The 25,999-nt window shown below is 44.1% G+C and overlaps 2 protein-coding genes across 2 annotated transcripts in view; both read right to left on the minus strand.

Moving 5' to 3' along the window:
- Positions 1-25,999, minus strand: part of LOC310989416 (uncharacterized protein) — a 79,648-nt gene that overhangs the window by 34,285 nt on the left and 19,364 nt on the right. The window contains exons 8-12 of the mRNA XM_083976475.1: positions 22,013-22,186; positions 21,241-21,414; positions 20,612-20,785; positions 19,709-19,882; positions 18,809-18,982 (exon numbers count right to left, since the gene is read on the minus strand). Of these exons, the coding sequence (XP_083832601.1) occupies positions 18,809-18,982; positions 19,709-19,882; positions 20,612-20,785; positions 21,241-21,414; positions 22,013-22,186 (870 nt within the window). The remainder of the gene's footprint in view (positions 1-18,808; positions 18,983-19,708; positions 19,883-20,611; positions 20,786-21,240; positions 21,415-22,012; positions 22,187-25,999) is intronic.
- Positions 801-8,409, minus strand: LOC310989727 (protein NLRC3-like; the record flags this gene model as incomplete). Its single annotated transcript, XM_083976874.1, has 6 exons — positions 801-981; positions 3,292-3,779; positions 4,797-5,861; positions 6,258-6,535; positions 6,751-6,992; positions 8,402-8,409. 6 exons carry the CDS (start codon positions 8,407-8,409, stop codon positions 801-803), a joined length of 2,262 nt encoding a protein of 753 aa, XP_083833000.1.

The following is a 25,999-nucleotide window of genomic DNA, read 5'->3' on the forward strand; positions in this document are numbered from 1 at the left end:
CGCCGTTACTTCCTGCTTCCGCTTAGGCTCTCTATAACAGCACTGCGACTTTTTACAGCCATTATCACTCCGCTGTTCAGCTGGACAGGAGCTAAGTCAGAGCCAGGACCTGACCTGGTCCGTCTCATTGGCGATAAATCTCTACTAAACCCGGCTGGGAAAAAAATCGCCGCGGGGGCAACTACGTTACGTTTTGACGGCAATGTGTTTTGATATTAGCGTTAGCTGTTGTTAGCCACGTAGCTCAGCTACTTAGCTTCAACTGTGTTTATATTGATTACATAGCAGATAAACAAATGTAATACGGTATCGATAACGTCTCTGTATGTCTTCACGCTGGTCCTGTTGCTCCGGTGCTAATCAGACACGGGCTCAGAACCAGAACCAGCACTGGAAGCAGCACTGTGGAAAACCTAGTAGCTAGTAGCAAGCTAGTATGAAATGTTTATGTGTTGCCTGGCAACAGCCTTGTCTCCCTTCCAGTTGCAGAACTATTTCTGTTGGCGGAGCCAAATAAATGATTAAATAAACAAACAAATCATAATCTCTTGTAGTTTATTACTGTTCTAAAATGCGCTCGTAGCACTGTTGTATAAAAGCAATATCACACTCCAGGTCGTGCTGTTGTACTGTATATCAGCACGGTGTGATTATCTGCGGCCTCGTGCCTACGACCGAATCACAGCCGTGCTATAGGCTATACAGTACGATATACAGTACAACAGCACTCCCTCTCGTGTGATATTGCTTAAATGAGAAGCTGAAGCTTCAAACAACTACAACAGCTCCAGTCAGTGAACTCACATCAGAGTCTCCAGTCTACAGTTTGGACTCTCCAGTCCAGCACACAGAAGCTTCACTGATGAATCATCCAGGCGGTTCTCACTCAGGTTCAGGTGTCTCAGGTGGGAGGGGCTGGACTTCAGAGCTGAGGCAACGACTTCACAGTGAATCTCAGAGAGTCCAAAACAACCACCAAGTCTGTGATTAGAGAAGAAACAAAATGTGTGAGAGTAAAATCAGACAATTTGTACTAAACACACACAACATGTCATCATGTGATCAACATGTGCTCTTCACACTCTGGTTCAGTTCATCTTCTCTCTTTGTGTTGGACATGAAACGATAATCCTCATCAGGGCTGGGCTGGAAAAACCCATTCTCAGATGACTGAGACTAATGAGAATCATTTAACACTAGAACCGCCAACATTCTAATCCCCCTTAAAACGCCACAGCGGTCTCCCAGACCGTCACGTGTAATCACATTGTTTCCAGTCGCAAACAGTTCTGTAAGTGGAAAAATAAGATTTAATTTTTAGTAGTGTTAGTCCTTCTTCATATTATGTTGTGTTGGGGTCTTGATTGGATGTGGTTGGGGGGTTAGACTGAGTGACGTTACAGCACCGCTTGTTGCTCTACAGCACACACCTCTGCCTACAGCTGAAAGTGACGCATCTGGACACGTGTGCTGCTCTCATGTCAAGAGTCGATGTCGCTGTTCACTGGATTTTTATTTTTTCTATCAACTCCAGTGTTTTACAGTTGTTCTACCTGAATACTACGTAGTTTAGGCTCCATGCCCACAGAAACCCGTTATTACCGGACTGGACAGCAGCCGAGATAATTAGGCTATTATTACGTTATAATTCAATAATCATTATAAACGAGGGTGAGTAGGCTATATATATGGCGCTTTATATCTAACACAGACTAATCATGATCTAGTCTGTCCTGAGCCCACAAAATAAAGTTTGTGAAGTGTCTGTGTAACGGAGCTCCGCACACCTCCGTTACCTCTGCATCGAGCACACGTGTGCAGCTGACAGCTAGATGCGTAGGCTATCTGACAGATGAGCTTACAATGTCCTCATCACTACCTGAGCCACCAACCGATCCCCCCTCCCTCACATCCCGATGAGTCTCCTGGACATAGCCTATCCTGTATTCTGTGATTTTCCTTTTCTAACCGGCCTGTTTCAGTTATTGCCTGTTCTCTCTCTCTCTCTCTCTCTCTTCTCTCTCTCTCTGTAAATAAGTAAAAATAAGTTTCGTTTTAATAAATTGTAAGCTTCCGAAACCATTAAACACATATATTTAGGAAAAGTCACGGACTGGAAGACCTGTAGGTTTAATGTAATCAAAGTAATTCACATAAGAAAAATGCAAACGGTCTGTGAGACCGTCTTGGCGGTTCTAGTGTTAACGCTGTGTGTATGTGTGTGCATAGGCGCCGATCCCGTGGGTGCTCCGGTGCTCGAGCACCCACTGGCAGCGCTGAGCACCCACTGGCCAATCAAAAAAATAAATTAAAAAGAGTGAATAAATGAAACTTGTTGTGAAACTGTATCTTTAAAATGAACTGCATTTACTTAAATCGTATTATCCAATCAAAATCATTACAGCTCTGTGCGTGCACACGTTAGCGTAGTCACGTAACCAATCGGATTATCAGATTTGGCTGCGGAGCTTCTCATCTGGAGGAGGGTCTGGCGAGCGAGACAAGCTACGGCTAAACAAGAGGCCGTCACGTACACACAAACACACAGCAAAAATGTGAAGGTTGGCTGCGTATCATATCTGCGTCTACAACCACCAATGCTCCCAGCAGCAGCAGCAGCAGCAGCAGCAGCGGTGGCGGCGGTAGCAGCAGGGACAGGGACAGCAGCAAGTGTCAGCAGGGACGAAAGTACCAGAGGGCTGTACTGAGAAGCCAGTTTTGTGGGTTAGCGAGGTATGTTGAGTCTAAAGCCAGGTTCTCCTGTACTACAAAGGCGGCTCTCTTTTAGCCCGTCCCGACCAAGGTTATCTTCAAAATTTAATCTTAAAATCGCCGATAAAAGCGCCGCTGTTTCACTATTTAACTCGTTTTCAGCTGCGTCACCTTTACTTTGAAATCCAGTGGAGCTGGATCAGAACAGAGCGTTTGTACGGAGGGAGAGATCAGCTGATCCGCTGCTGTTTACTTTCTCTCTGAGCGTCTCCGCTGAGGGTTGTTCTCCTCACCCGTTGAGCTGAGCGTCAGGAGCTCCAAAAAAAAAAAAAAAAATATATATATATATATAATAATTGAGCACCCACGGGCAAAAACATAAATCGGCGCCTGTGTGTGTGTGTGTGATTGATTGATTCTTCAGCCCATTGGCACAGGTTCCAAACATATATAATATATATAGACATACATACAAACATATCATAATGCATATATGGCCGTGCTTATTCCTCAGCGTTCAGAGTTCAAGATATTTATTGCCATGGGAAAGATGGTGTTATTGATCTTGTCTGGACTCACTCAGCCTTCCTGCAGTTCCTCACAGCTGGGATCAGTCTCCGTTGTCCCTCTGGTGATGTGTTGTACTTCTCCAGGTCCAACTCATCCAGAACCTGCTCTGACATCTGCAGCATGTAGGCCAGAGCTGAACACTGGATCTCAGAGAGGATCTTCTCTGATCTGTTCTCTGACTCCAGGAACTGTTGGATCTCCTGATGAACTGACTGGTCCTTCATCTCCGTCAGACAGTGGAAGATGTTGATGCTTCTGTCAGGAGAGATTTCATCTTTGTCATTCCTGTAATATCTGTAATCAGTCTTCATCTCCTTGAGGTTGTTGATGGTTCTCTGGATGGTTCCTGGACTGTTGTCTGTCTGACCCAGCAGACCTCCTAACAGCCTCTGGTTGGACTCCAGAGAGAGGCCATGAAGGAAGCGAACAAACAGGTCCAGGTGACCGTTTCTACTGCAGAGGGATTTCTGCATGGCTCTCTGCAGGAAGACATCCAGAGTTAGAGGACTGTTATTTATCTGTGGATGACTGTTATTGATCAATGGGTGACTGTTATTGATCAATGGATGGCTGTTTACAAGTGATGGATGACTGTTATTGATCTGTGGAGAACTGTTATTGATCTGTGGATGACTGTTGTTGATCCATGGATGACTGTTAACAAGCGATGGATGACTGTTATTGATCTGTGGATGACTGTTATTGATCTGTGGATGACTGTTATTGATCAATGGATGACTGTTACTGATCCATGGATGACTGTTAACAAGCGATGGATGACTGTTATTGATCCATGGATGACTGTTAACAAGCGATGGATGACTGTTATTGATCAATGGGTGACTGTTGTTGATCCATGGATGACTGTTAACAAGCGATGGATGACTGTTATTGATCTGTGGAGGACTGTTATTGATCTGTGGATGACTGTTACTGATCCATGGATGACTGTTAACAAGCGATGGATGACTGTTATTGATCTGTGGAGGACTGTTAACAAGCGATGGATGACTGTTATTGATCTGTGGATGACTGGTAACAAGCGATGGATGACTGTTATTGATCTGTGGAGGACTGTAATTTATCAATGGATGACTGTTATTGATCTGTGGATGACTGTTATTGATCTGTGGATGACTGTTACTGATCCATGGATGACTGTTATTGATCTGTGGATGACTGTTATTGATCAATGGGTGACTGTTGTTGATCCATGGATGACTGTTAACAAGCGATGGATGACTGTTATTGATCTGTGGAGGACTGTTATTGATCTGTGGATGACTGTTACTGATCCATGGATGACTGTTATTGATCTGTGGAGGACTGTTAACAAGCGATGGATGACTGTTATTGATCTGTGGAGGACTGTTAACAAGCGATGGATGACTGTTATTGATCTGTGGAGGACTGTTAACAAGCGATGGATGACTGTTATTGATCTGTGGAGGACTGTAATTTATCAATGGATGACTGCTTGCATTGAATCCATGAGGAAAAGGCATTGTGCTCATCTCTCTCTCTTTGGAGTCTTTTCCCAGGAAGTTCTTGAGGACCTGTGTGTTCCTGTTGGTGAAACAGTGGAACATGTAGACTGCAGCCAGAAACTCCTGAACACTCAGATGAACAAAGCAGTAGACTGTTTTCTGGAAGATCACACTCTCTCTTTTGAAGATCTCAGTACAGAGTCCTGAGTTCACCAAGGCCTCTGTGACATCCAGACCACACTGCTCCAGGTCTTCTTGGTAGAACATGATGTTTCCTTCCTGCAGCTGTTCAAACGCCAGCCTCCCCAGCTTCAGAAGAACTTCCCTGTCGGCCTCCGTCAGCTCCTGTGGACTCGTCTCATGTCCTTCACCGTACTTGTTCTTCTTCCTCTTTGTCTGGACCAGCAGGAAGTGTGAGAACAGGTCAGTCGTGGTCTTGGGCAGCTCTCCTCTCTGGTCTGTGGTCAACATGTGCTCCAGAACTGTAGCACTGATCCAGCAGAAGACTGGGACTTGACACATGATGTGGAGGGTCCTGGACGTCTTGATGTGTGAGATGATTCTTCTGGACAGATCTTCATCACTGGACCTCCTCCTGAAGTACTCCTCCATCTGGGCGTCAGTGAAGCCTCGGACCTCTGTTACCCTGTCGACACATGTAGGAGGGATCTGATTGGCTGCTGCAGGTCTGGAGGTGATCCAGACCAGAGCCGAGGGAAGCAGATTCCCCTGGATGAGGTTTGTCAGCAGCACGTTGACTGATGACGTCTGTGTGACATCAGACACAACCTCCCTGTTGTTGAAGTCCAGTGACAGTCGGCTTTCATCCAGGCCGTCAAAGATGAAGAGAAGTTTACAGACAGCCAGCTGCTCTGCTGTGACCTTCTGTAATGTTGGATGGAAAACATGGAGCAGCCTGAGAAGACTCAACCGCTGATCTCTGATCAGGTTCAGCTCCCTGAACGAAAGCAGAACCAGCAGACTGACATCTTGGTTCTCCAAGCCCTCGGCCCAGTCCAGAGTGAACTTCTGCACCGAGAAGGTTTTTCCAACACCAGCGACGCCGTTGGTCAGAACCACTCTGATGGGTCTCTGTTGGACAGGTGAGACCGTAGAGACGTCCTCTCTCTGTTGGACAGGTGAGACAGGTGAGACCGTAGAGACGTCCTCTCTCTGTTGGACAGGTGAGACCGTAGAGACGTCCTCTCTCTGTTGGACAGGTGAGACAGGTGAGACCGTAGAGACGTCCTCTCTCTGTTGGACAGGTGAGACCGTAGAGACGTCCTCTCTCTGTTGGACAGGTGAGACCGCAGAGACGTCCTCTCTCTGTTGGACAGGTGAGACAGGTGAGACCGTAGAGACGTCCTCTCTCTGTTGGACAGGTGAGACCGTAGAGACTTTGTCTCTCTGTTGGACAGGTGAGACAGGTGAGACCGTAGAGACGTCCTCTCTCCGTCGGACAGGTGAGACCGTAGAGACGTCCTCTCTCTGTTGGACAGGTAAGTCTTTAAAGATGTCGTTGCACTTGATTGGAATGTCATGGAGGGTCTTCTTCTTGGACGTTGTCTCCAGCTGTCTCACCTCATGTTGGGTATTAACCTCTTCACTCTGTCCCTCTGTGATGTAGAGCTCAGTGTAGATGCTGTTGAGGAGGGTTTCACTTCCTGTTCCACTTCCTGTTCCCTCAGTTCCTTCAGTCACTCGTTCACATCTGCTCCTCAGACTGATCTTATGTTGATCTAAAACCTCCTGCAGACCACGATCTGCTGAGAGACAAGAGACAGAGTCAGACTGAAGACAGAGAGTCTGACAATCTGATCAGATTATTTTCATCAGCTACAGAAAAACTACAGACAACAAAGAGAAGGTTTGAATCATCATCTTAAATGTCAGTGCTGTGTGATGGAACAATGACTCTGGAGAAAACAACAGGTCCTGGTTTCACTAATGACCACATCAGCAGACAGATGTTCAGTCTCACTTTGTCCACAGCTGCTCTGATTGGCTGTCTGCAGTCCACCTCTGGTTCTGGGTCTTTTTCCACACTGGGGACAGGAGGGGGGTCCTGAAGAACCAGACTGGTCCCAGTCTGAGGTGAAGCACTGTCTGCAGAACCAGTGTCCACAGCTGGTGGAGACTGGATCCTTCAGGACGTCCTGACAGAGACCACAGCAGGACAGCTGCTGGTCCACAGAGACACCACTCCTCTTCCTCCTGTCAAGACTAGATGATATAAGACATGAAAACAAAAACACTCTGTAATCTGACAATTATATTAAATCATAAAGATGATGGTGAGGACAAACACAGATTAACACTGATGTGTCTTTTCTTCAATGGAGAGGAGAAAGAAGAGAGAGGACTGAGGACAAACATGGATGTTGCCTCACTGATCTGAGACCAGTTGGTGTCTGTAAAGTATTTGAAGTAGACTCAGTTACTATTACATTTATTCTACTTTTGGGGGGTCAGAGTCTGATGGATCTGGTTCCTGGTTTCTCTCTGTTTCCTTCACATGAGTCTAATGACTGAATCATCTTCAGCTCAGTTTACAGTAGAAACCATCTCTTACCGTGACTCTGGAGGTCCAGGTTTAGGTTCAGGACTGAAGAATGGAGGATCACCTTTGGACTGGTCACTCTTCAGAGACGGACAGGTGGATCCTGGAGACTCTGGTCCGTCCTCCTCTTCCTCCACATTAACACTCATCTTCAGGACTTCAGTCAGTCTGAGAGGGAAACCAGAAACACTGAACAACACTGACGTTAGCTTCAGATTCAGCAGTTAAGGGGAAAGGTAAGGGGAAAGTGTTGAACTTTTATTTTAAAGGTCAAACACACAGTATATTAAGCTCTTGTTCTTCTTTTTCATGTCAGCGTTTTGTCCTAAAACGGTAAATTTTTAAAACCTGGTGGGTGAATAGTGGGTAAATCTCCAAACGCTGCCTTAAAGTGCAGCCACACTATACCCAACTATCGTGGAGTATCGTGTCACTCTTATTACATTGGGTCACGCCGCCGGGTATCCCAGCATGCTTAGCGCAGCAACGGTGACACCCGACGGGCGACTGCATGACCCAATGTATTTTCATTGAGAGTGACACAACACTGCAATTCTGTTGGGTATAGTGTGGCTGCACCTACAGAAAAAACAAAAGGGATCATTAGTGAAATGATGATGTCATAGCCTCACCTCTCTAACCTGTAACCCGAGCCACACCAGTAGACGTAAAGACAACAACTACAACTACAACAACAATGGCAGACTAGTGTAACATTTTAAAAAGGGATAGTTAAAAATTTATTGGCCCATTGTCATAATCCCTATAGTCAAAGCAGTAGGTTTGTTACCTTTAATTGTCGGTGCAAGATATTTTTCCCCCATGTCCCTTTAGGAGCTCCGTAAGAAACAGATGTTTTAGTAAAAGTGTCGGTGTGGACAGGGCCTGAGTCAGACTGAGACAACAGGGAGTAGCTGTCCTCCTGCTGTCCCCCCTTTAGTCTCAGTGTCTGGACACAAGTTCACTCTGACTCTTCTTCCCTCCACACTTCACAGGGACAGAGACTCACAGACTTTAACGGTAAATAATAATAAAGTTGTTTAACACTCACCTAACGCAGATTCACTCTTACTCCTTCATGTCGTCTTAAAATGGAGTCTGAACTAAATACTTTCACTTTCTATCTCCTCCCTCTGTGTGTTTACAGGAAACAGCTGACACTGTTACTGACAAGGAAAACTAATGTCTGAGAAAACAGAAACAGATTTTACATTTTATAAACGTTTGAAGTTCCTGTTGAGTTGTACTTGTTGATTTTCAGAACAAACAATAACTCTGTTTAATAAAATCTGTACAGTAAAAGGTTCTGCAGTTCCTCACTCTGACCACAGGGAGGCAGTCAAGTCCAACTCAAACACCAGATAACTCGTTTATTTGTCTCTTCTCTGTCTCTAACAACATTGACTGTGTTATTAATATGTGCAGCATGAACCTCTTCCAGTGGTTAAACGAGGTCTAGTCTCTTTCCAGTGCAACAGTATTAGTTAGTTAGTTAGTTTTTTAAAGCAGTGATGATAGGAGAACAATCCATCCCATCAGGAATCTGAGGGTCAGATTCTGCAGTTGCAGTAATAAGACAGAGTGATGGAGTTAATGTGAAACTTATCTTACATGTCACTTCAACTCATTGATGCAGAATCCTTCTTTGTTGTTTCATGCTGAACTTTTAGTGAGTAGTGTGTCTGTATATATATGACCTGCCAAGATACACTGTGATGTGTTAATACAAATAGAAATATAGAAGAGTAACACTTAAAAATATGATGTAAATATCCACAAAAATGTCTGAGGTCAATAATAATATTGATACAATAACACGTGTCTCTTCACTGTGAGGATCTGTTGACCTGAAGCAGCTGTTCCAGATGTCACACACACACACACACACACACACACACACAGAAAACAGTGGCCACAGTGAAGAGACACACGTGTGTTTATGGATCAATATTATTATTTATGGATGACTAAAAAAACAGGAAGTGTTTCTTTTATTATTTTAATCTGAAGTCACAACACACAACCTGTTTAAAGAAGGTTAAGGTGCTGATTGTGTGTGTGTGTGATGAGATACAGGAGTGTGTGTTTACGTGGAGCTGCAGTGAAAGTTAATATTCAGCAGAACATGCTAAGTTCCTGCTCAGACAGGACGCCTCCTATTTCAGCAAATATTTACAGAGCAGAGTCTCATGAACAGACCATAACTCCTCCTCCTCCTGTGTTTATGGTCAGAGACTCAGGAGGTTTTGCAAACCGTCGTGTTGCAGGAGGAGGAGGAGGAGTAAGAGGAGGAGCAGGAGGAGGAGGGTGCGGAGTCACATCTGTTGGTCTCCATGGTGACAAAACAGCTGCAGTGCAGGACGTGATCCCACACAATGAGTCAATGACAGACTCACGATCACATGATGTCAAATGAAACATCAACAGTGTGTTTGACCTCTGAAGTGTTGATGTTGATCCGTCTTCACTTCACTGATCTGAGAACAGTTGATCCCAGTCTGACTGAACTTCTATTCAAACTTTATTTTTTTCCTTCTTTAAAGGGATATGCCAACATTTTTTTTTCGTGTCTTACCTCACTCCCGAGTCCATGACCAGCAGATAGACACCATCCTCTCGACTGTGCGTGCAGTAACAAGGGAGATAGAGCCGTATCGCCGTAATTAGCTTAGCTCAAACACTAGAAGTGTATGGGTAGTGTTAGCCTGCCTCCTACCCGAGCCGAAATCAGCAGTCAGAAGCTGATTTCATTTTAGCTCTAAACTCTGTAAATATATCACTTTATAGATAGATAGATAGATAGATAGATAGATAGATAGATAGATAGATAGATAGATACCGTAGATGACCAAATAATCGCCCGCGTGCAAATACGACCTGTGCTCTAATAGCCGCCGGGGTCCGACCTCATTTGGCATAATAAACGCCGGTTCAATTAAACGCCCGGGCGATTAAGTGTTTACCATAGTCTTGCACAGAAAACAAAAGTTTTTTTTAACAGCGTATCACCGGCTCTCACCTCTGTCAGTCAGCCCCTCCTCTCGCTCTCTCTCTCGCATGCAGGCGCACACACACACACACACAGACACACAAACACAGGAGCGCTAGACTGAGGGATATAGATAAATGCGCTAATGTACAGTGTTGAAATTACCGCAGTCGACCCCCCCTTCCGTTATCATTCATAACACTGCTCTGATCAGCTCCCTGTGTCGCGGTTACACAGACAAACTGTCTTTGTATTTATTGTCTGATGTCAATAAAGATGCGTCGGGGGAAAAAGTAGTTTTGTTCCAGTGGTCCTATGGTGACCACCTTGTTCTTTGCATGATGGTCTGGTGCTGCTCATTGCAAAAATAAATTGTAGCCTGTTGCAAATACGCGCCTGGTTCTTATAAACGCCCAAGTCGATTTAGCATATTAAACGCCCGGGCTAATAAATGGTCATCTACGGTATGTAGCAATAATATAAAAGAATAAAATAAAATATAAAATATACCTATATATATACACAAACTATCACCTATATACTGTATATGTAGAAAATCCCCACCTCCTTCCATATCCCTTCCACCTCAACTCCTTCTATCCCTCCTCCTTCCCCTTACATCACTGGAGGGCGGAGCTCAGAGGCTGATTTAGGCAGGTAGCTCACCTGTGGCAAGCCCTTTCTGCTCTGGGGAACAAAGGAGCTGCTGCCTAGTCCTCCTCCTCCACAACTCCCTGATTGTTGAGCTGCGTGATTGATGTAAGTTGTTCAGTTAAGTCCCACACACTCTTTGTTTATGTTATAGTTAATTGAACCATATTGTTGCTACCTCTTTTACTCTTTATTAAGTTTGAGTTTGAGTTAGGTTTACCAAGAATGAGTACTTGTTGACTTGTATATTTGAGTTTTGTGGGCTAATCTTTTCTGTTCTTTCATTCTCCTTTTCATCAGCATTAACCAGCCAAACAATAAATGAGATGAATTGGACCTTCTGTGTTTGTGCCATTGTTTCAAACTACCACTCACTGCGTTGATCTACAATAATCCGGAACCAGCCTAGTCCCACACCCAGTCATATTTTACAGTATATGCATACATATACACACACACTCTCATATAGGCTAAAATAAATACAGTTCTGTCAGGACCACTATGTCAAAATAATATTTATTTACTTGCACAGTTTAATTTGGCGGTATGGTACTGTTCTGGGACCCCCTGCTCTTCCACGCGCTTGCGTGGAAAGCCTGAGGCAGGAAGAGCACCTCCCTGCCCTTCACGAGCCATCATGAACGGCATAAGCAGGGAGCGCAGCAGCAAAGAAAACCCCCAAAACAACCACACCGGCAAATCCTGGAACCTCTGCTAAGAGATGCCAGGAGGCTATCTAGAATGGAATTAATTTTTGCCTATAAAATTTAATAGGAAATAAGCCACACGCTACCTCTTAACAATAATAATTATTAACAATAATAATTATTAATAATAATAATAACAATAATAATATTAAATCAATTATTTACAATGAGAGGCTCATGGCTTTTTGAGCATCTAGAATGGCTCTATTGCCAGGCGCAGTAAGGCAAGGCAAGGCAATTTTATTTGTATAGCCCGTTTTTACAAACAGTTTATCTCAAAGGCTTTACATAGCATCGTAACAACATCCTCTGTCCTTAGACCCTCACATCGACTGAGGAAAAACTCCATGGAAAACCCTTTTAACAGGGAAAAATCGGAGAAACCTCAGGGTGAGCAACAGAGGAGGGATCCCTCACCCAGGACGGACAGACGTGCAATAGATGTTGTTACAGACAAGAAAACAGGGAGCAAAGAAAACCCCCCAAAACGACCACGCCGGCAAATCCCTGACCCTCTAGCAACAAGAGATGTCAGGAGGCTATTTAAGTTGGAAATAAATGTAGCCCATTTAAAAGGAAATAGACGAACCCCCCAAAACCCGCAAAAGGAGCTGCGTCAGTGAATAATTCAATGCCAAATATGATTCTGTATTATCGCTATGGAGGTTGAAACCCAGCGCTGGAACACCTGTGACGTCGCCCCCGCCTGCCAGGAGAGAGCCCCCGTCGTCGCAGACGGCGTCCTCCGTTCCAGAGCTTCGCTGAAGCCCCATGACACGTCACCGCGCCAGCTGCCACGGGTCCGCATCGTGGACGGGGGCGACGACATCGGGAGCAGCAGGGCGAGCACGAACAAGAGCGGCGATCCTTCCCTCATGCGGGAGCCCGTCTTGCAAAAAAGCCGGCAGAAGAAGCAGCAGCAAGGGAGGTGACGTCGGACTAGAGCAGTTTAAATAGCGCGCCCTGAATGCAATTCCCCAATAGCAAGCAGCCACGGGGAGTCAGCTGAGCCATCAGCTGATCTGCACAGGTGAAGACAGTTACGCTGTGCTGATTAGAGCTTGACGTCATGGCCTGCCAGAACTAACGCTACGCTTAATTTCATAAAATGTCAGTTGGTGCAGATGTTGTGCCCGTCCCACCCCCCCGCCTAGACATTTCAAACATTTTTAGGCGAGAAAGTAGCCGTTTAGATCAGCAGTGTGTCGTTAATTTGTCTAAATACCAGCTGTTTACTATTTTGTTCGGACGAATTTGGCGCTACTCAAGCTAGCCGTTGTGACCAACATAACATTTTAAATATACATAATTTATCATAATACAAAAAAAAATGTTTAGAAACACTGAATAATGTGGAAATGAGCTGTAGTTCTTCACCACACCACAAGATGGAGCTGAATAATCAGAATGAATGAAGAAGAAAACAGGAGGAGGAAGAGGAGGAGGAGAGATGAGGAGGAAGAGATATGAGGAGGAGGAGGAGGAGGAGCAGCAGAGAGTGTGTAGAGGATCAGATGAGTCCAGAGACAGTGATGATCTCTGTCAGGTCCAGAACACACAGGGAGGATGGTGGACTGGACTCTGAGAGAGACAGTGGAGCTGCTCTCAGATCAGTTCAGGAGGTGAAGGGCTGAGAGAAGAAATGAGTTTCCCATCTGTGAAGAGAAGACAGAGGTGATGGATCAGTGATCGTCTCTCTCTGCTCTGATTGGCTGACTGTTGTCTCTCTCTGCTCTGATTGCTGACTGTTGTCTCTCTCTACTCTGATTGGCCAACTGTTGTCTCTCTCTACTCTGATTGGCCGACTGTTGTCTCTCTCTACTCTGATTGGCCGACTGTTGTCTCTCTCTGCTCTGATTGGCTGACTGTTGTCTCTCTCTGCTCTGATTGGCTGACTGTTGTCTCTCTCTGCTCTGATTGGCTGACTGTTGTCTCACACATTACAACGGTTACTTATCACTACTCATTACTGCTTCTAACTACATGAAAATATACTCCATACACTACACTTCCTCCCCTTTTAGATAAATACTTCTCACACTTAACATAACGAAAACATTAGATTAAAATATTAAATGTAAATATATACAGTATGTAGATAGGCTATATTCAAGCTACTGTATGTCTGTGTGTGTATGTAGATGTGTGTGAGCATGAGTGGGTGTGAGTCCAAACAGTCCATAAAGCTCACAACAGTCCATGGGTGACACAAATGAAGATTACAAGACCAGTCTCTTGGGGAGAACTCTGTGTCTTTCAGGGTATCGCCTCTGGATCTGTGGGGTAATCTTCTGGGTTTCAGAGCTGTTCTCTGGGGCAAGATTCTGTGTTGCAGGTGACATTTCAGTGGCAGTGTCAGGATCAGTGGGTGATGTGTCAGGTGATGGAGAGATGTCGCACTTTGGCTGTGCGTCCAGAATCTGATCCACATGACGTCTCCATGTTTGCTTGCCAACATCAACGGTGTACATGAGTGGTCCTGTTCTTGTTGCTATTTTTCCAGGTGTCCACTTTTCTCCTTTGTAGTCACGTGCCAGAACTTCCTGTCCAAGCTCAAAGTCTCTTACAGCCTTATTTGACATTTGGCTAAACTGTTTGTTTTGCACTTCTCCTCGCAGATTTGGTTTCAGGAGATCGATGCGGGACCTGAGATTTCTGCCGTGGAACAACATTGCAGGTGTTTGGTTTGTTGTTGCATGAACTGAGTTTCTGTAGACAAAGAGGAAGTTGTCTACTTTGTGTTGAAGAGGAATGTCATCTTTATCCATCGCTTTAATGGACTTCTTAAAGGTTTGGACAAACCTCTCAGCTAAGCCATTCGTTGCTGGATGGTGAGGAGCTGACTTGAAATGTTTGATGCCATTTTTCTTCATAAATAGGTTGAACTCCTCTGAAGTGAATTGTGGTCCGTTGTCACTCACAATTTGTTCAGGTAGGCCATTTCTAGCGAAGATGGTCCTGAGAACACTAACAGTCTTTTCTGATGTGGTTGACTTCATCAGAATCACTTCTGGCCACTTTGAATGAGCGTCGACTGCTATGAGGAACATAGAGTTCATGAATGGTCCAGCAAAATCAATATGCACTCTTTGCCATGGTGCTGACGGCCACTCCCAAGGATGGAGAGGTGCTGGTGCTGGTGCGTTTTGGACTCTGTGGCATCCTGAGCAACTTTTGGTGATGTCCTCCAGTTGTTTGTCGATGCCTGGCCACCAAACATAGCTCCGGGCTAAGCTTTTCATCTTCACTGTGCTAAGGTGCCCTTCATGGAGAGTCTCTAACACCCTGGCACGCAGTTTTGCAGGAACTACTACACGGGAGCCACATAGCAGGGTTCCTTGACAGACGGAGAGTTGGTCTCTCCTGGCTGAGAATTCAGGGAACATGGGGTTCCCATGTGCAGGCCATCCTCTCATTGTAATTTCATACACTTTTGACAGTGTGGGGTCATTCCTGGTGTGTCTCTGTATCTCTGCATTTGTCACAGGAAGCTGATCCACCACAGTTGTATGAAACACTTCCACTGGGTCTGGAGAAGAAGTCTTTTCTTCCTCTGTTGTTGACAGTGGGAGGCGTGATAAGCTGTCTGCGTTGCCGTGTTGTTTAGTCCCTTTGAATTCAATATCATAGGAGTGAGCCCCCAGGAACAGGGCCCATCGCTGCAACCGGGCTGCTGACATCACTGGAATCCCCTTCCGTGGGTTAAAGATTGACAGCAGGGGTTGGTGGTCTGTCACCAGAGTAAATCTTTGTCCATACAGGTAATGGTGAAACTTTTTAATTCCCCACACAAGGCTGAGGGCTTCACGGTCAATCTGTGCATAATTTCGTTCTGCACTTGTCAGTGATCTTGAATCGAATGCTATGGGACGTTCAGCTCCATCTTTCATGGTGTGTGACAGTACACCGCCGATTCCATATGGGCTAGCATCACAAGCCAGTCTGATGGGGCGTGATGGGTCATAGTGAGTGAGCAGTCCATCTGATGTTATCAGTCTTTTTGTTTCTTTAAATGCTCGATCACATTCCTTAGACCAGTCCCATTTTGCTCCAGTCTGTAGCAGTGCGTTGAGTGGGTGCAGTGTGGTAGCTAGGTCTGGAAGAAACTTATGATAGTAGTTCACAAGCCCTAAATACGACCTCAGCTGTGACACATTTTCTGGCTTTGGTGCCTGGAGCACAGCTTCAATTTTCTCTTTTGATTTGTGCAAGCCGTGCCTGTCAATAACATGTCCACAATATGAGATTTCACTTTTGAAAAACTCGCACTTGCTTCTCTTTGCATGCAGACCATACTCACTCAGCCTGGTGAGCACCTTTCCGAGGTTCTCTAGATGCTCTTTGTCGGTTTTACCAGTCACTATGATGTCATCAAGGTAACACTGTGTGCTGGGGATATCTTGAAGAACTTGATCCATTGCTCTCTGCCAGATTGCTGGAGCTGATGCAACACCAAAAACGAGCCTGTTGTACTGAAACAGTCCTTTATGAGTGTTGATGGTGAGATATTTCCTGTGTGGCTCCTCAACTTCCATTTGCAGGTAGGCTTTTGCTAAGTCAATCTTTGAAAACTTTTCTCCTCCTGCCAGTGTTGCAAAGATGTCATCAATACGTGGTAGTGGGTACTGCACAGCACGCAGCACAGGATTGATGGTCACTTTGAAGTCTCCACATAAACGAACAGATTCAGACTTTCCTTTCTTAATTACTGGGACAATGGGTGTCGCCCAGTCACTCCATTCGACTTTTGTCAGGATACCAGATGTAACCAAGCTCTGAAGTTCAGCCTCCACCTTTGGACGTATCGCATATGGCACTGGACGAGCTTTGTGGAATTTGGGAGATGCACCTTCATCCAGCTCAATCCTTGCTTTTACTCCCTTTAGTGTGCCTATGCCAGCTTCAAACACCTTCTTGTGGGTATCGAGTAGCTGAGACAGTCTCTCTGAGGCACTGTGTGGGCTGTCTTTTTCTGTCTGTGCCACCTGCAGAGCTTTAATGGTATGCCAGTCCAGTTTAATCTTCCTTAACCATCCACGTCCGAACAGCGGTGGCCCTCCATTTTCCAGCACATACATCATCAGTTGCAGTGTTTTATCCTTGTATGTTACTGTCACTTTAAGTTTGCCGTTGGGGCGCACCTGTTCACCTGTGTAGGTCTTCAGTCGTACAGAGGTCTTTAGCAGTGGTAGGTCAGGGAAGAGTCTCTTGTAGTCGGCATTTGAAATGACTGATAAGGCTGACCCTGTGTCTAGCTCCATCTTCAGGTTGACGCCAGACACCTGTGGTGTGACCCAGATAACTTCTCTGTCTTCATTTTCAGCCATATTGTTTATCTTTAAACAAGCCAGTTCATTACATTCAGACTCAGATGTTGATCCATCTTCATTTACAGTCACTTTGTGTACATGTTTACCTTTGTATTTCTTTTTATCCTTGTATCCTTTTTCTCTTTATGCTTCCTTGCTGTTGAATTTCTGTCTGCACACTCTCTCTATGTGTCCAGGTCTGTTACACTTTCGGCAGTTTTTGTCCTTAAACCAGCAGTCATTTGCACTGTGTGATGTTTTGCCACATCTGTAACACTGATGATCTTGGTTCCTTGCATCTCTAATTGACATTTTGTGAATGCCGCTGTCCACTGCCTTTCTCTGTAGCTCCAAAGCATCCTTGGTTGCTGTCTCCATTGACACTGCAATAGCCACTGCTCTCTCCAGTGTGAGATCCTTCTCTGACAACAGTCTCTTCTGTGTGCTCTGACAGTGCATGCCACAAACCAGTCTGTCACGCAAAGCATCAGAAAGTCCAGATCCAAACTCACAAAACTGGGTTAGTCTGCGCAGTTCAGCAATGTAATCCGCGATGCTTTCATCTTTAGGCTGATTTCTGTTGTGAAAACGAAATCTCTCTGCTATCACAATAGGCTTTGGGCTCAGATGGTTCTTTAACGTTTTAACGATGTTATCGAACGTCTGTGCGGCCGGCTTCTCGGGAGCGAGCAGGTTTCTGAGCAAGCTGTACGTCTTAGCGCCCATTAAACTCAGGAGTGTGGGAACTTCCTTTTCCTCACTCACGTCATTTGCTGCGAAGTACAGTTCAATCCTCTCAATATAAGAATCCCAGTCTTCATTTATACTGCTGAATTCTTCTATTTTCCCGACATAAGCCATGATACGATGTGTCCGTTTACTTTTGTCCACCTCCGTATTCCGCCGTTGATCCGGTTCAGACTCACGTAACTCTTTTCTTTCGTCTGCTCCCTCTTTTCCGAGCGCCGCCGTCTCTGTCACTTCAGCCGATGTTGCCGGAAACTTTGTTGCGTGTTGGTTCAGACTCGTCGCCAGTTTTGTTGTGTCTTAACAACATATATTAAAAAGGAAGTGGCGGCGGACACACTGTTGCGGGTTTACTTCACAGACTTTACTGCGGACCAGACGTTACCATAGAAACAGAACGTTACAGCACATATCACTACACACATTACAACGGTTACTTATCACTACTGCTTCTAACTACATGAAAATATACTCCATACACTACACTACTGACCTCACAGTCTCCAGTCTACAGTCTGGACTCTTCACAAGATCATCCAGATCCTTCACATTTGAAGACTTCAGGTAGTTGTAGCTCAGGTTCAGTTCTCTCAGGTGGGAGGGGTTGGACTTCAGAGCTGAGACCAGAGAAGAACAGCTGATCTCTGACAACCTGCAGTACTCCAATCTGAATAAAGAATAAAAGAAGAAGATTAATTCATTGATGATCAGAAAGAAGAGTTTTTTCTTCAACAGGTGAATTTCAGTGTCTTTGTCCAAACATGAGTTGTGAGGATCTTGTGCACATTGTTGTGATAGAGATGAAGTGAGTTGATGAGCTGATACTGGACATTTTCTCCAGAGTTTCTAGAAAACATGAGTCGTCTGACTGAGAGAAATACGAGTGTGTGTGAAGGTTGAACTGAAGTGAACAGACATTATTCATGACCACTGAGTGAAATGAGCTGAAACTGAAGAATCATTCTCACACAACAACAACTGCAAATATTCAACAACCACTATTTCAAATGTCATTAATCAATTCAATTGTGGATCAAAGATTTAAGATCTACAACAGTAACAGTCAGTGAACTCACTCCAGAGTCTCCAGTCTACAGTCTGGACTCTCCAGAAAACCACTCAGATCCTTCACTCCTGAATCCTGCAGGTTGTTTCCAGTCAGGTCCAGGTGTCTCAGGTGGGAGGGGTTGGATTTCAGAGCTGAGACCAGAGAAGAACAGCTGATCTCTGACAAACTGCAGCTCCTCAATCTGAATAAAGAATAAAAGAAGAAGATAAATTCATTGATTACTGATCAATAATCAGACGAGTCCTGATCAATAATCAATAGAGGGACTTTGTACTTGTGTTCTTGTGGATCTTCATCATGTGGCCTTCTACACACATCATCCACATGTCAGCACAGATTCATCAGCTGATGCTGACCTCAGCTCAGTCTGTCAATATACAATCAATATCTGATCAATACCTAAACACTGACTACAACTCTCCGATTTAGAGATTCTGATTCTTTTAGACAGATTTATATTTGTACCATTTCATGTCACGAACTTTGTATTTTTCTTCTTCTCTGTTATTATTATCATTATTAATAACTTTATTGATCAACTGGTATCAGGGTTAAATCAATAAACTAACATGACAGGGGTCAATGACGTGATGAAACCCAGTGTCAAGTGGTGTAACTTTGATTTTTCATAAAACTCTGAATAAAGAGGAAAATAAATCTGGACTCAAATGAGGAATTAATACAACTCTGTGTTTCTGGACTAATTTTACATCATTTGTCACAGATTATTTAGAAGAAGAGTTTTTTGTTTTTAGGACATGTCCTGCTCAAGATGCATTAAAATCTAAATATAGAAACACAGAAAATAATCTATTTCTATTCAATGTTTTCAGAAGAAAGTCGATTTTTTTATAAATTCACTTTAATCCACTGTAGGTGGATCAGATAAAACATTCAGTGAACTGACCTCAGAGTCTCCAGTCTACAGTCTGGACTCTCCAGAAAACCACTCAGATCCTTCACTCCTGAATCCTGCAGGTCGTTCCTGCTCAGGTCCAGGTGTCTCAGGTGGGAGGGGTTGGACTTCAGAGCTGAGACCAGAGAAGAACATCTGGACTCTGACAAACTGCAGCTCCACAATCTGAATAAAGAATAAAAGAAAAAGATAAAATTATTGATAGCTGATCAATAATCAGGAGAGTCCTGATCAATAATCAATAGAGGGACTTTGTCCTTGTGTTCTTGTGGATCTTCATCATGTGACCTTCTACACACATCATCCACATGTCAGCACAGATTCATCAGCTGCTGCTGACCTCAGCTCAGTCTGTCAATATACAATCAATATCTGATCAATACCTGTTGGACTAAACACTGACTACAACTCTCTGATTTAGAGATTCTGATTCTTTTAGACAGATTTATATTTGTACCATTTCATGTCACTAACTTTGTATTTTTATTCTTCTCTGTTATTATTATTATCAATAACATTATTGATCAACTCATATCAGGGTTAATTCAATAAACTAACAGCACAGGGGTCAATGACGTGACGAAACCTAGGGCCAAGTGGTGTAACTTTGATTTTTGATAAAAATCTGAATAAAGAGGAAAATAAATCTGGACTCAAATGAGGAATTAATACAACTCCGTGTTTCTGGACTCATTTTACATCATTTGTCACAGATTATTTAGAAGAAGAGTTTTTTGTTTTTAGGACATGTCCTGCTCAAGATGCATTAAAATCTAAATATAGAAACACAGAAAATAATCTATTTCAATTTAATGTTTTCAGAAGAAAGTAGATTTTTATAAGTTCACTTTAATCCACTGTAGGTGGATCAGATACAACAGTCAGTGAACTCACTCCAGAGTTTCCAGTCTACAGTCTGGACTCTCCAGAAAACCACTCAGATCCTTCACTCCTGAACCCTGCAGGTCGTTTCCACTCAGGTCCAGGTGTCTCAGGTGGGAGGGGTTGGACTTCAGAGCTGAGACCAGAGAAGAACAGCTGATCCCTGACAACCTGCAGCCCCACAATCTGAATAAAGAATAAAAGAAGAAGATAAATTAATTGATGATCAGAAAGAAGAGTTTTTTCTTCAACAGGTGAATTTCAGTGTCTTTGTCCAAACATGAGTTGTGAGGATCTTGTGCACATTGTTGTGATAGAGATGAAGTGAGTTGATGAGCTGATACTGGACATTTTCTCCAGAGTTTCTAGAAAACATGAGTCGTCTGACTGAGAGAAATACGAGTGTGTGTGAAGGTTGAACTGAAGTGAACAGACATTATTCATGACCACTGAGTGAAATGAGCTGAAACTGAAGAATCATTCTCACACAACAACAACTGCAAATATTCAACAACCACTATTTCAAATGTCATTAATCAATTCAATCAAAGTCAATGATTCAAGTTCTGAGTGAAGATCAATCAGGTTCAGTTGTGGATCAAAGATCTAAGATCTACAACAGTAACAGTCAGTGAACTGACCTCAGAGTCTCCAGTCTACAGTCTGGACTCTCCAGAAAACCACTCAGATCCTTCACTCCTGAATCCTGCAGGTCGTTTCCACCCAGGTCCAGGTGTCTCAGGTGGGAGGGGTTGGACTTAAGAGCTGAGACCAGAGAAGAACAGCTGATCTCTGACAAACTGCAGCCCCTCAATCTGAATAAAGAATAAAAGAAGAAGATTAATCCATTGATAACTGATCAGATGTGTCCTGATCAATAATCAATAGAGGGGCTTTGTCCTTGTGGATCTTCATCATGTGGCCTTCTACACATCATCCACATGTCAGCACAGATTCATCAGCTGCTGCTGACCTCAGCTCAGTCTGTCAATATACAATCAATATCTGATCAATACCTGTTGGACTAAACACTGACTACAACTCTCTGATTTAGAGATTCTAATTCTTTTAGACAGATTTATATTTGTACCATTTCATGTCACGAACTTCGTATTTTTATTCTTCTCTGTTATTGTTATTATTATCAATAACTTTATTGATGAACTCATATCAGGGTTAAATCAATAAACGAATAACATTCTGGACTCATTTTACATCATTTGTCACAGATTATTTAGAAGAGGAGTTTTTTGTTTTTAGGACATGTCCTGCTCAAGATGCATGAAAATCTAAATATAGAAACACATAAAATATTCAATACAAGAATTTAATGTTTTCAGAAGAAAGTATATTTTTTATAAATTCACTTTAATCCACTGTAGGTGGATCAGATACAACAGTCAGTGAACTGACCTCAGAGTCTCCAGTCTACAGTCTGGACTCTCCAGAAAACCACTCAGATCCTTCACTCCTGAATCCTGCAGGTCGTTTCCACTCAGGTCCAGGTGTCTCAGGTGGGAGGGGTTGGACTTCAGAGCTGAGACCAGAGAAGAACAGCTGATCTCTGACAACCTGCAGCTGTTCAATCTGAATAAAGAATAAAAGCAGTGAGTTTAGGACAAAGCTCCTTGTTGACAGCGTTCAGTGTCTCATCATCTGTTCAGAGCTGAAGAAGCTTCAGAAAGAACAAGTTTAGAAAATCAAAGTGTAATGGTATGTGCAGTCACATTTCTGCCTCCTTAACTGATGTGAGTTGGTTGGCCTATGAGGTAGGGGAGTGAGGGCATATAGGGAGGCTCTAGCCCCCCCTCTGTTCCTCTTGCTACCTGGCACTGAGCCCCACCCACTTCCTGGTTGCAGCCTTCCGCTTTCACACAGGTAAGGTGCATGGCTGCAGTGCTGCTGCTCGTGTTTTGGCTCTCGTTGGATGGTATTAATTTATTTTATTTGTGTTGTTAGCGGGTAGTTGTGGCCGCGGTTACTGTCCTCGTTCCAGTACGCAACTGTGACTGGAGGACTAAGGTGCGTACTTGCAGCATCTCTTGTGTTTTGAGTCATTAGTGGCGTCAGCTGATCGGCAACCTGTTGATTTTCCCTGTAGCTTCCGGACGCTCCACCCGCGGACCTGAGGCGCTCCATCCTCCACGGAGCAGTACGTTCTCCCTCCTTGGTTGGTCAGAAGGACGCCTGCAAAATAATCTACTACTGCCTGGACACATTAAAGATAAGTAGCCTGGGATCACTGCTGCTTCGCCGGGCCTCGAGTCGAGCCGCGACTCAGTGAAGACTGTAGACTGACTGACTTTTTAATTGTTGTCGGCGGAGTTCACCGCTGCTCCACGTTGCGCCTCGGAGCGTTCTCTGCTCGCCATAGACTGTGACACCTGCAGCCTGCAGACGCTCCCTCTGCCCCGTCCTCCGCTACGGGCAGAGCGGTCGCACCACGAGGACTCGTGGCTGTTTAGTGTCTCTCTCTGTGTGTGTGTGTGTGTGTGTGTGTGCGTGCGTGTGTGGGTGAGAGAAACGGGTTGATGAGTGTGAGTGTGTATACGAGTGTGTGAATTAAGGGGTTATGATGGGGCCCAGGTGAACCATCAGATTTAGAATTTCTGTTGATTGTTTTCTTTATTTTTTTGTTTAGTATCCACTCCACAATTGATTAATTAAGAAATCATTTATCTCTGGCCAGTGGTTATTTTCTTTGGTTCCTTTTTGGTTTCTTTATTCCATTTGGTTTTGGTTACAGTAAGAACCAATTATTGGATAATTGGTATTTTAAGATAAGTTGTTTTCTATTTTTTGTTTTTCTTGGAAACTGTTACAATATTTGTTTATTTGATTGTGTTTATTGTTTATGGTGGCTCCCTTATTAATTGTCCCCTTATTGTTTCCTGTTCCTAGCATCTGAGAGCCAGCAGTGGAGGTGGTGTCCCTGGGTGATGGTTTGCCTCTGCGTGCTGTGTGACACCTTTTGGTTTGTTTTCTCTACACATTACAGTCTATAGAGTTGTTTCACGTGTGAATGGGGTGCTCTTTAACTTGAAGGATTTCCTTCCCCTCCTACCCCTCCCTGCTGTGTCTTCTCATCGTTACAGGAACTAGTTATTCCCCTATTCCCCCCTTATACTTTTAAACTTGCAATATTTGAATATCTGTTGTGAAAATAAAATCGATTGTTATAACTTATTGAACCACGTCTCCTGCCATTTTGAGTTACGTACCTGTGTGTCCTTTTTGTTTTGCTGATTATACTTAAATTTCACAAAGGTCCTGGGGTGAAACCCCCCAGGTGGCGTTGTCGGTTTAAGTTATAGAAATTATAGATTTGAGTAAATTCCCTTTATTAATTTAATTATTATTTTTGGTCCACCCCTCGTACTGCCACAAAAGTCCAACAGCTGAAGCAACAGGAAGCAGGTTAAACAGTGACAGAGAGAAAACAGCTCATTAATATTCATGAGAAGCTGCTGCTGCTTCAACACAGATGCAGTGACTCCGCCTCTTCACCTGTCAGCTCCACCTGTGGCTCCATCCAGACAAACTCATGTTGTGCAGCCACATTTCTCAGAGACTCTGTCACTGAGCTCCTTCTCACTCCAACAGCTCATCTGCACTGATACAGTGTGCGTCATAGTGCGCGTGTGCGTAGCGATACGCCGCTTCAATGGCCGACAAACACGGCTCCAGAGTTCAGGGCTGTTTGACAGCAACATCAAGTTGTGACAATCTTCAGAACGACGTGGTCAGCTTTTCTCCGTGGGTGTTTTGAAAGTGTGTGAAGCAGGTTGTTTGTGGCGAGCCCGTCCACAGCAGCTCATCACTCAACTTCTGTGCTGCTGCTCTGCTCTGCTAACACACTGACTGTGTTCAGCAGCTCACACAAGCCCACGTTCAAGAAGCTCAGCTGTCACTTTGAGCTGCTTCTGACTCCTGCCCTCAGCCAAGCACCGAGTCAACACTCTGAGCCTGAGCCGCCACATGAAGCAACAACCTTCAGCCCATCTTGGTGAGCCTCCAAACAAACCAGCTGAGCCTCTGCAGCTGCTTCATGTCAGCAGCAACAAGACCAACACTAGCAGCTCTGCTCTCACCTGTCTCACCTTGATTCTCAGCATTCACAGTCATTGACAGGAAGTGGCTGCAGTGTGTGCCGTGCTCTTCACTTCCTGCTTCACACTCCAGCCTCTCCCAGCCAGTTGAGCTACCAGGGAGCAGACTTTAGCTGCCAACAGCTCCCTACAGCCAGCCTCCACTGGAGCGCAGCTTTCCAGCCTCCTCTGCCTCTGCTGCCAGCTCTGTGGATCTCATGTAAATGACCTTTAATATGAGCATAGTATTTTTATAAATGTGTTTTTATATTTACTTAGTAACATTCTATAAAGCCAGGCTTTTATTTTTTATACATCAAGCAGACGGATATTCAGTGCTCTTATTTTGAAGGCGTCTCGCCGAGACCTCGTACACATCCGGTGCTTCGGAGTTTACCGGCAGAAGGAAAAGTATGTCTGCAAGGCTAAAGGAGTGTCTTCAATGCTAAAAGCAAGCAAAGTGTGCCTAACCCACATGAAACGCCCTAGCACCTGGCTAATAAGGGGCACAAGGTTTGTTTTGTTACCATTTCATGCTATATTTATGTCCGGCTCGAGTTTGGTTGCCGTGGATATTTTCATGCATAAAGCGTATTGTGGTTAGCGGTAGCTACTATTAGCATCGGCCAAGCTGCCATGTCGGTCTGTATTGAAGTGAGATGAAGCTGTAAGCTAACTTGTTGGTTGTTTTAGTAATGCAACAGAACGTATTTTGTCTGTTTTATATAAGGTCTGCTAAGGTTAAAAACTGTTTATTGGGTTAAAAACGAACGGTTAAAAATGCTAATTTCATGTTAAATACTGTTTTATATTGCACTCTATGTGAGGTTGTCTTTCAGTTAAAATGTGAATTTTCCCTCATGACTGTAACATCAATCGTAGCAGTTAAAATATATATTTAAATTCATGGAGTAAAACCTGTGAGTCTACAATAAGTTTATTAGATAAAAAGAAGGTCAACTTACATGATTGTGATAAAGGCAGTTAAAGGTAATTTCAAGTAAGAGTAAAGGTAACTGTATTTTGTTTTCTTCTTTTCATAGCTCTTACGGTGTGTTTACATTGAATACGGTCCAAGGAATAAAACATTGTGAACCATCAGTTTGAGAGTCCAACCATCATTTAGCCGGGGATGCTACAGTAAGAGCTTCACCTCATCCGTCACATCACGCCGCTGACCAAGGACAACTGTAGAGGGACCTGATGTGATGGTCAAGGATTGTGGTACCTGCTCACAACATGGAAGCATCAGTAAAGACGCCTCCAGACGACAGAGACTCCGAACAGATGAAGGATAAGGATACTGAAGAGG

This window comes from Trachurus trachurus (assembly GCF_905171665.1).
Source record: "Trachurus trachurus genome assembly, chromosome: 8".
Classification (NCBI taxonomy): domain Eukaryota; kingdom Metazoa; phylum Chordata; class Actinopteri; order Carangiformes; family Carangidae; genus Trachurus; species Trachurus trachurus.